This window comes from Melopsittacus undulatus, chromosome 21 (genome assembly GCF_012275295.1).
Source record: "Melopsittacus undulatus isolate bMelUnd1 chromosome 21, bMelUnd1.mat.Z, whole genome shotgun sequence".
Classification (NCBI taxonomy): Eukaryota; Metazoa; Chordata; class Aves; order Psittaciformes; family Psittaculidae; genus Melopsittacus; species Melopsittacus undulatus.
Genome location: NC_047547.1, coordinates 578509 through 589302, shown reverse-complemented (window position 1 = coordinate 589302; position 10794 = coordinate 578509). Strand labels below are relative to the sequence as shown.

Below are 10794 nucleotides of genomic sequence, written 5' to 3'. Positions count from 1 at the left end.
TAAATTACATATGCATTTTTATTAGACAAACACCAGAAAGTGAAAAGAGACAAACAGTCACGGGACACGTTTTATATACAAAATCCTGCCAAAAAGTGCTGAGCTGTAAAAAGCAAGCTGCCAATTTAAAACACTTGGACTCATGTTCAATAGCAGAGCCCTACACAACGCGTGCGAGACAACACAGCTGAGAGAGGGTTCCTAAGGTGAGGCTCCTGTGCGACAAGACATAGGGTTTAGGTGGCCCTCATTCTGTTGACCCCAACTATGGCCAATGTTAAGGTGTTTTCTGGTGAATGAAGGCATCTGAAAGGAGGTTTTTAGCTTCTGTAACTTCTTCTGGTGGAGGAAGTTGAGACAAACTTCATGCTGGAGCTGCTGCCACCCCCAAGGGTGGTGGTGGTAACCCCAGGACCACTTCCACAGCTGAAGCTGTTCCCCATGTTGCAGATTCCCCCTCCCATGCTGAGATTGCTTCCTGCTCCGTACCCTGTCCCCACAGTGGTTCTGGTCACGGCTGCAAGAAGGAGGAGAAGCTCTCAGTTTCTTTGGGCATGGGCACATTAATGCTTAAAAAAGGTAATTGCACGTATTTTAGAGACTTACAGATATTCACTGGGACACCATCTCCAGCCAGCCTGTTAGGGGACAGAAAACAGCAAGGTAAGAGAATGAGAAGTCTGTTGACAGTGTGTGTGAGGGAAACAGGGTATATTTCCTAGACATCTTGGGGAGAAAAAGAAAAACTTGCTCTAATTCAGGGATGCTTCCTGCAATGTGATGTCCATTAGCAAGGACAATCTTCCACAATGCCCTGTTTAGCTTTCCAGGCATGCTGAGCATCTCCGGTGCTCTCATTGCTTTGCCTCTCCATCATCAGGACTAGAAGGATTGTGTTTCCTACCCACCTGCACTCCTCTCCCTCCAGCAGCTTCCTGTAGGTCGCAATCTCGATGTCCAGGGCCAGCTTGACGTTCATGAGCTCCTGGTACTCGCGGAGCTGCCGGGCCAGGTCTGCTTTGGCCTGTTGCAGAGCATCCTCCAGCTCGGCCAGTTTGGCTTTGGCATCCTTGAGGGCCAGCTCCCCACGTTCCTCAGCGTCTGCGATGGCCGCTTTCAGGTTGGCACACTGCAGAAGAGAAACCCCCAGTCAAATTCCCCATATCAGACCTAGACCTGATCTTTATCTACCCTAAAATCACAAGGTTTTATTCCAGCCCCTGCAGATTAACTATTTTTAGTGACACTTCTCTTTTTGCAAGAAAAAGCATCAAACTGAACAGAATTTGCCCAGGCTGCTCTGACATTTCCCCCCCTCTCCCTTGCAAGAGGAACTGGTTTAAAGTGTGGGGTTTGCTGCCTTTTACCTGCTTCTTCACGCTGTCGATTTCAGACCGCAGCCTCTGGACGTGGCGGTTGAGCTCGGAGATCTCTTGCTTGGTGGTGCGGAGGTCGTCCCCGTGCCTGCCTGCTGTAGCCTGCAGCTCTTCGTACTGTCACAGAGAGAGGAACAATTACCCAAGGGAAAATCCATCCTTTTTGGAGTCATCCAGGTGCCTGAAAGCACAGGTCCCTCCTCGAGCTGAGACTAGCAGCTGTGTGAGATGCAATATCTGAGATAGTTTTCTTGGAAGAGTCGGTCTTTATCTGTTCAAGACAAGACATGAAGATAACAGCACGGAAACCCCCAGATTCTTCACCTTGGTTTGGTACCAGGACTCTGCTTCAGCCCGGCTCCGGTTGGCGATGTCCTCATACTGTGCTTTGACCTCTGAGATTATGCTGTCCAGGTCCAGGTTTCGGTTGTTGTCCATGGTGAGAACGACAGAGGTGTCGGAGATCTGCGTCTGCATCTGTGACAGCTCCTGCAAAGTGCATAGAGGATTAGGTGAGCTCATTCTATTGAGAGATGCCTTTTCATCCTTTCAGATGAGCGTGCAGACCTGGCAGAGGCTACAGATTGTTATCTAGCCAGCTAAGACGGTTGATGTAACTCTAAAGAGGTAAAGGAGTTAGCATCTCCTGGGGGAAGAAATTACAGGGTTTCAGGGGGAAACTCTTAACTGAGGGTTGAAATGGCTTGGGAGGGGGTTGTACTCACTGCTTCATAGAGGGCTCTCAGGAAATTAATTTCTTCAGTCAACGCATCCACCTTGGCTTGTAGTTCCACCTTGTTCATATAGGCAGCATCTACATCCTGGAGGATGAGAGATTTATGTTATGTGCCTTAAACTCCTATTAACAGGTCAGGAACAAGCACATCCCTGTAGCAACAATGCAGGGAAAGGCTTTTGAAATCTGAATGGATGGATTTGTGACTGAATAGGTGATCAGAGCTCTATCAATATTAATCAGACGGTATTCTGTTGTTTTCTCTCACCTTCTTGAGTGTCACAAATTCATTCTCTGCAACCGTGCGCCTGTTGATTTCATCTTCATACCTGATGGAGGGAGGCAGAGGGAGCATTTGTTTAGGCAAGTAACAGACAGAGGTGATTTTAGTTTGCTGGAATGAACTTCCTTAAGAGCATTTTGCATACAATGGTCTTTTCTCCTAAAGAGCACCTGAATAAGAGACCATGAGCACGTTCCTAGGCTAAACTAGTTAAAACAAGTACATCAAATAAATTTGAAAGAATCTATTCTTTTCTCCTATTTCTGGCCGTTAGTCAGACTCCTCCTGCCTCTCAGGCAAATTCAGCTGTCCTGGAACTCTCAGACCTACCATGTAATTTCTCTCTTTTTTTTCTCAGTAGGCAATTTAGTTAATGACTCTTTGATCATATTCGAAACAATTCCCTAAGTGTTTGTGTATTTGGATCTGTGACTGCATTACCATTTATCTCAAGAAAATGTCACAACCCTCACTGTTGGGAATTCCTGTGTCCTGGACTCTCTCTCCTGGATCCCCTGGTTGGCTTAAGGATGTTGAATGGAGAAAGGCTGCACCTACACAGGTAAGTAGACCGCTAGCACAGTAAACTTACTTCTTCTTGAAATCCTCAACCAGGTACTGTGTGTTGACGAGCTCTCCCTCCAGCCTTCCCTTGTCGCTCAGCAAACTGTTCAGTTGCATCCTGAGGTTGTTGATGTACGTCTCAAAAAGCGGCTCCAAGTTGTTCTTCACTGTTTTCATCCCCTGCTCCTGGAGCAAGCTCCACTTGGTTTCCAGCACTTTGTTTTGTTGCTCAAGGAATCGGACCTGCAAGTAGAAATATCCTGAAGATGCTTTGAAAGAGCAGAGATTACGGAGAGCTTTCCTTGCAAATGGAGGATCTCAGGATTAGCTGAGGTGCTGAAACACTCTTCACAGCTGATTTTCATAGCCAAATTCTCCTCTGCTAGAAGAAGGAATTTGCTGTTTGGCTGCAGGACCCTGCTCAGTGTTGCAAACAAGCTATGGAACAACTGCTGATTTTCTTTCACCATACTTGCTGAACCAAGGTAAGGTGCATGTACTTTGTGTGAAGGCTGCATGGAAAATGAGATAAGGAGCAAGACAGGGTTTGCACTTTTGCTAAAAACCCAATAGTAAAGTACAATTTCTCCCTCCTTCCAATATAGATTCCCCACCCCACAAAAGCTCCACAATGATGCAGTGTTTTCCTTGAAACCAAAGAGGAGCTGCTCAACCGGAGCAGAAATCAAGCAGGTGTTCTTGTGCATCTAATACAGTTAACAAGGAAATGAAGTGGACAGACAGTGTCAGATCAGATTTTTCTACTTTGAAACATGCTCTCCAAGCATGTTTCATAACAGTTCAAACAAGCTGGTACTGTTGCAGTGATACCTTTAAATGCCTTTCAGGTAATTTAAGCAATGAGCTTACTTTGCCTAATGCCAATTCATGTAATTCCTGTCTTGGTTATTTTAGATGGGTCACTGGCATCTCACTGTAACCACCTAAAAACTGTTGTCTAGGCTCCTATAGTGCCCAGTGGAGAGAGCCCAGTATCTCCAGAATGATGGGATTGTCTTCTAGAGCTTTCTTTTTGCACTGCCTATGAGATGTCAAGCAGCAAATGAGGAGGACCTCTAATACTGGATGATTAATTCATAGCAACCACTGTGTAGCAGGTACCATTCCCTGGAGTTTCCAGGGATTGGGCATCTTCCAGTCTCATTCCTCATTTCTATTCCTTCTTGATCATAAAGCAGCTAAGAAGAGAATCCCCATAAAAAAATCAGGACAAGATATTTAGGGAAGCTCATGTCTCACCTTGTCAATGAAGGAGGCAAATTTATTGTTGAGGGTTTTGATTTGTTCCTTCTCCTCCTTTCGGATCCTTTGGATGTTGGGATCAATCTCCAAGTTGAGAGGTTTCAGAAGGCTCTGGTTGACGGAGACTTCGTGGATGCCCCCAGGGCCACCCATGCCACCACCAAATGCACCATATCCATAGCCTGGCATGCCAAAGCCACCACCGTACACACTACCACCACCAAAACCTGCAGATCCATAGAAGCTACCACCCCTTCCAGCCACAGAGATCCTCTTGCATCCTCCAACATTGTAGAGGCTTTTGCTTCCAAAGCCACCACCAACCCTAGAAAACCCGTTGCCAGCATTGCAGCTTCCGAGCCGGGTGACAGAGCACGAACTGAAGCTGGTGCGGGTCGTGTTTGGGATGACGGCTGAAGCAGCGCTGAAGCCACTTCTTCCCCTCTGAATCCTCACGGTGGACTGGCGAGACATTGCTGGCTTTTGGATTGGGATGGATGCTACAGCAAGAGTAAAGGAGCAAAGGTGCTGGCCTGGAGCAAGGAGTAGGAGGGAAAGGAGAAAGATGAACCTGTGCTCTCCACGGGCTCGGGAGAGCCCTTTTATGTATGTATGAGACTGGGATGGGTTTGATGAGGTGGATCATCTTTCTGATTAATTAAGCTTGGCATGTCCAACAGCATTCTGGAGAATGAACTCACTCCGCACACACGCCCTTCTGAAATAATATAGCCAGGTTCTGAGCAACAGTGGTATTGTTTGGGAATAACTGTCGCCTTCTGCTGCCTTTGTAGACAGCCAGGCTCTTCGCCATATCAAAGCATTGGAAAGTTGCAATGAGTCATGTTGGGCGCAGGGAGGAAAACACCGTTCAAAATGCCTGTCACTCAACACCTCTCTCATTTGAAAACTTCATCCCTCAGGATTGCTTTTGCCCCTTCTCTGTTCCCAAGCAGGGCTGTGAGAAGCTGCAGTTCCTTGGGGTTTAGGAAAGGGATCTCTGTTGGCAGAGCAGTGTTTTACAGCAAGCCCTGTAGTAAATGGTTCTGCGCTGGGGTTTGGGATGTGTGCTGCATGGTCCCCTCCATCCACCACAATTTACCTGCAGAAATAGCTTTGCTTCTGTCCCTATAAAGGCTCAGCTCCCTCCTGCTTCTGCAGATTTATTCTTCTTATTCTTCTGAATAGAAATACACTAAAAAGAAATACAGGAGTGAAATGAAAGGTTTTGACGAGGTCTTTTGTTCATCTGTGGATTTCGACATCTGCCATCGAGCTCTGTCAATCACAGACAGTTGTGTCAGTACCTCAGGTCTGAAGATTTGGACCTTCATATTTTAGCAGGATGCAAATAACCAAACAAAAGAAAAAGCAGGATAGATTGTGGGAATGGGAACTGCTTTGAATCCACTGGCTCTATGGAAATGGAGTGCTCTGGGGCTGTTCCCAAGTCACAGTTTATAAACACAATGTAGTTTCCCAGGCATTTAATCAGCTCTCTCAGCACTGCACATCTGAAAGTGTGATCCTGCCTTCTGGAATCCACTAGGAATGTGCTCTGCAGAATTCCCTCAGCCTGGATCTGCAGTGCTTGGGACACAGTGAGACACCCTGGATCTTTCCTTTCTCAGCACTGCTCTTCGCATTTCACGTGGCAAGCACTTGGAGTAACAGGTCAAGTAGAAAAATGTGAGGAATAATTCATTTTGAGGGCCAGCTTCTGGCCCTCTTTGTGCTTCAGGTTGTTCAGGAAAAGATGATTCATCATTTATTTTATATGAGAAGGTGAATTCATCTCCCCCCCAGCAGCTTCCTCTCGTGCTGTCTGCAGGCTGCAGCACAGGAATAACGTGACATTGAGGAATTGCCACGGTGGAGGGGTGTTGGGCTTTGATCTGCCCTTATCTCGCAAAGTAGCAGGGTAAAAGAAACTCCCAGATATTGGAATTTCATCACTTTGTTTCCCCGCTGTTTCTCCAGCTGCTTTCTTTCAGATGGATTGCATTTGCAATGGAGTTTTAAATGAAGGAGGAATAAATAGCAGTTGTCAGTTTATTTTCATGTCTATTACAAGACTGAGCTTTTATTGTAAGGAAGGGCTTAATCCTGCAATTTTTTGCCCAGCGGGGCTGTCTCGTTGAGTCTGGCTGCCTGCATGTTTGCACCCATGGGAACTGGGAGTAAATGGATTGCAACCAACAGGTCTGCATCCAAAAGGCAGTGGATTATTGCTCAGCCTTAGGGTTTTGCCCACCAATGGGCAGATTTCATGACTCAAAGGCTGAGATTGATTCAAGTGTGCTTGGTTCATATCAATGTAAGTCCTCAACAGCAGGATATTCAAAGGCAGATGCAAGTTGCCAGGCTTCTCAAATGCATGTGGCTCCTTCAGGAGTTGCTCTCTCAGGTGCTACCCATCTCACTTAACTCTTCTGACTAAAGCTGTTCTGTATTCTTGTGCGGTCCATGGAGGTCACCAGCAAACCGCAGATTCTCCCATCCTAAAGCAGGGGATGGAGAGGCCCCTGAAAATGGTTTTCCACTTTCACCAGCATTACGTAGGTAGACCAGATAGCTGAGTCAGGGTGTGCAGAGCTGGCCAGGCTGAAACCCACCCTTGGTTACTAACAGCGTGATGCGTCAGTACTTTCCTTTTTCCCCCCAGGCTCCTTTTACATATGAAACTTGTCTTTTTTGGCTAAAGAATACACCAAGTGCTTTGGAGTCCATTGTTAATAATAGTAATAAGACAGGTCCTCCAACCAAGTAAAAAGAAATTAATTTCTTTCCATTTCACATTTGCGCTAGGGTGGAGGTGATGCGGTTGTCACTCATCTGGAAGGAATTTGAGAGGTAATTACAAAAGGCAGAACTGTGAGCACAAGGAGCTGTAGCTACAGGTTTGGGGTATGGGGTGATGGCAAAGGGGGGCCCCCACCCTGCTCTGTTGATGAAACACAGGGTTTCCAGGTAGCTCCTGGGGGAGTGTCTCCCATGCACCCTGCAGCTCCAGGCATGTAATGAATTTGCTGCTCTGATGCAGATAGCTTGCTCTGATACAGACTTTCTCCTCCATCAAAGGATAACGCTTGTGCTCACTCAAGCTGCTCTGTAGTTCTTCCTCGTAACCAAACAAAGGGAGCTGTGTTTGGGCAGGTCCCCCCGTGAGAGAACCCCCCTGACGTAGCAGAGGACCTCTGAAAGGTTGAGCAGGCTCCGAATCCCTTTTCTTCCCTTCTCTTCGTCATTTCTTCCTACCAGGCTCAGCAAAGAGGGCACGCAGCAGCAGGTGCAAGCCCCAAACTAAGAGGCAGGAGGTCCCTTTTACCCCATGCTGTAAACCTGGGAGTAAAGTCTTGGCTGAGGTTGGTCCTGACATCATACTGATACCAAGGTAAAAAGTAACTTCTGACTCTATGAGGGCAATAAAAGCAGCTCCAGCCCCTTGAGTGAGAAATGTGAACCATTTTCTGCACTCAGACACTGAACAGAGGATACTTCCAACAGCTCTTCCTCCCCTCCTCTCCATCTCTCTGCACTGCTGCTCCTCTCCAGCATCTACCTTCATCTGATGATGGATGATGCCCTTTCTCAGACAAGGCTGAAGGTTTTGGAAGTGCCTCTGTGTGTTTTGTTTTCAAAAATGCACCCATTTGTAAAAGAAGAGCGTGTTTTACTAACCTGCGCTGGTTCACCTGTGCTACCTAATCTCAGCTTAATTATCAGTAAAGCCAAGGCTGTAATTTAGGTTAATTGCTTAAATTAAAGCCTTTGGGTTAAACTTGGGCTGCTAACCTAAATTCAAACCCTACTCATTTTGACCGTAATTTACTATTTCATCCAAAGTTAATGAAGCCCTGCTGGTCACCCTGAGCTTTTTCCATGGGGGACCACAGGACTCTGTATGCACCCCACATGGATGTGCTGTGTGGATGGGCACCTCTGGGAGACCTCCTGAGCAGGAGCTGAGTGTTCCTGAATCTCATTTCCTGAAGGGATGAATTAGGATGAACTCCTCAGAAGCTTTCCCATAGGTGTTGCCCCGCGATGGGTGTTGCAGTCCTTTGAGCCTGTTCCCAGCAGTATCTGGAGGCCAGTCAGCTATAACTAGCGATGACTTTGAAGTGTAGGTGTGACCTGCTTTCTCCAGATAATTGTTTTCTGGGCTAGCACGGAGACACTGATGCAGCTCAGGCGTTTGGAATAACTTTGCCTTCATTATTGCTGTTGTTGCCAGATGCTTTATACAGAACAGGGAGGTCTCCTTTCCCATTATGGCTTGTTCCATCTCAAAAGAGCTCCTGACCATAGGTGGGTATGAGCTGATACCTCCATTATCCTATTCTGCTGGCAGCACTGGTGCTTATTTGGTGATACCCAAAGAAAGCCAAATGTCCCAAATTGCGTTGCAATACTTCCTGAGCCTATCTTTATCACCTTTAATCCCTATCCTTTAACTCCTTGAAGCCCTGAATAGGGCTGCTGGGGCTGTGATCTCCACTAAGCTTCATGTGGAAAGCAAGATCTTTCAGCACTGAAGGTTGTTGCAGCAGAGCATCTGTAGCATCATTAATGATTTAATTAATGATGTGTAGCAACATTAACAGTTACACTTGATGATCTTAAAGGTCTCTTCCAACCTATTTGATTCTGTGATTCTATCTCCTGCTTTCTCCCAGCCCCAGGGTACATCTTTTCTCCCGGTAAGGAAAACCAAGCCCTGGAAGTGGTGCTGCTGGGAAGTCCCATTTCTTCTTGACCAGCTCTGTGCCTGCACTTGGCTTCATCCTGCACCAAGTGCTGCTCCTGGTTCGAGTTTCCTTGTGAAGAGCCATAGCACCTGTGTGAAGTACAGCATCTCCTTGTTAGACTGAATCTGCCCAATGCTATTCTCAGAGTCGGTAAGATAAACAAGGATTATTCCTGTGTCCTGGGAAGTGTATCCACTCATGGAACCATGGAACGGTTTGAAGGGACGTTAAAACTCATCCATTCCAACCCCTGCCATGGGCAGGGATATCTTTCACTGGAGCAGCTTGCTCCAAGCCCCTGTGCCCAGGGATGGGGCAGCCACAGCTTCTCTGGGCACCCTGTGCCAGCGCCTCAGCACCCTCCCAGGGAACAGCTTCTGCCTAAGAGCTCAGTTCAGTCTCCCCTCGTGCAGGTTCAAGCCATTCCCCTTGGCCGGTCCCTGCATCCCTTGTTCCAAGCCAGGTTTCTTGTAAGCCCCCAGCTTTACAAAGCTGTAATTCCCTTGCCCCTTCCCATGTGCTGGATGGGATGATCATGGGGTGAACCTCACCATCAGGGCTTCAAGCCCTTGCAGGGCAGCTCCATCCCTTTCTCTTGCTCTGGGCCCCCACCTGCTGGAGACACCATAGTGGATTGTCCGGTGCTTGCACACCTCTGGGGATGGGTCTGGTTGACTCAGGAGCTCAGGTATTTCCATATGGGAAGAGCTCCGGCATGCTGAGCACAAGGTGCTTTTGCCTTGAAGATATGGCTGATGTCCCCCTCTCCTCTTGCTCCTTTGGGGTCCTACCTGGGTGTATATGGAGTTTGCAGGGAATTAGGGGTAGGTTGGTGGATACCAACCAGTCTCCTTTTAGGATCAGCATCCCCAATGGGCTGCAGGCTCTTTCTCATCTGCTCCCCTCCTACCCTGGCCCCTTTCCTCACTCTTGAGTCGTGCTCCAGCTCCTGCCTTCATTGGGTTCCCACCTCCCACTGTGCTTCCTGATCACTGCTGCCATGGCCCTACAGCCTCACAGGGAGCTGGAACATGGGGATGCCCAGGAACATCATAGGAGCCTGGCTGGAGCCCTCCATCCAGGGAGGTCATTGCAACCTCCCCAGGGGGGCTGGATGGGGACTGGGAACCCGAGTGCTGGGGGCACCTTGGAAGGCCTCAGGTTCATACAAAATGAAGCTCAGGCCCCAGAACATCCCCTATAGAGGAGCATTCAGGATACCTGGTGAGGCGCTGGCACAGGGTGCCCAGAGAAGCTGTAGCTGCCCCATCCCTGGCAGTGCTCAAGGCCAGATTGGACACAGGGGCTTGGAGCAGCTGCTCCAGTGGAAGGGGTCCCTGCTCATGGCAGGGGTTGGAACTGGATGAGCTTTAAGGTCCTTTCCAACCCAAACCATTCCATGGTTCTCTGCCCTCCATGTGTCAACTCAGGAATCACAGCTGAACCTTTGGTGATCTCATTCCTTTCCCCACTCCCCTGTGCTCTCTCCCTCCTGCAGAAAAAGCAGCTTTGCAGTTCACCACAGTGGGATTCATCCAGCTTTTGGCTCAGCTCTGAGGCAGATTTCCTCCCTGTCCCTTAATCCTCCATCCATCCACCCTCCTTTCCACCCTCCTTTCCACCCTCCTTTCCACCCTCCTGTCCACCCTCCTGTCCACCTTCTTTTCCACCCTCCCCAGCCTATCCCATAGCCTGAGTCCCAAAACTGAGTTTTGTTTCCTCAGGACAAGGCTCCTTTCTCAGGTACTGCCCACAGAGAGTCCCCACTGTGGCTGGGGCACACGGGAATACCCAGAGCAGAAGAAAAGCCAAAAAGCATCA

General features: G+C 48.2%; 1 protein-coding gene across 1 annotated transcript; it reads right to left on the bottom strand.

Moving 5' to 3' along the window:
• On the bottom strand, positions 1-4813 carry LOC101870985 (keratin, type II cytoskeletal 75). Its single transcript, XM_005141807.3, has 9 exons — positions 4220-4813; positions 2988-3202; positions 2381-2441; positions 2102-2197; positions 1701-1865; positions 1368-1493; positions 909-1129; positions 607-638; positions 1-517 (listed from the first exon to the last, which is right to left on the bottom strand). The coding sequence occupies exons 1-9, from the start codon at positions 4694-4696 to the stop codon at positions 321-323; spliced, it is 1590 nt and encodes a 529-aa protein (XP_005141864.1). The 5' UTR covers positions 4697-4813; the 3' UTR covers positions 1-320.
• Positions 4814-10794: the final 5981 nt, after the last annotated feature.

What these genes read in the sequence shown, in the direction of transcription:
- LOC101870985 (XM_005141807.3), bottom strand. Translation starts at nt 4,696, where the DNA reads ATGTCTCGCCAGTCCACCGTGAGGATTCAGAGGGGAAGAAGTGGCTTC. An exon ending in CTGGAGGGAGAGGAGTGCAG is followed by an intron (nt 639 to 908) that starts GTGGGTAGGAAA and finishes GTCCCCTAACAG; the next exon opens with GCTGGCTGGAGATGGTGTCC. An exon ending in TGGTGTCCCAGTGAATATCT is followed by an intron (nt 518 to 606) that starts GTAAGTCTCTAA and finishes TCCTTCTTGCAG; the next exon opens with CCGTGACCAGAACCACTGTG.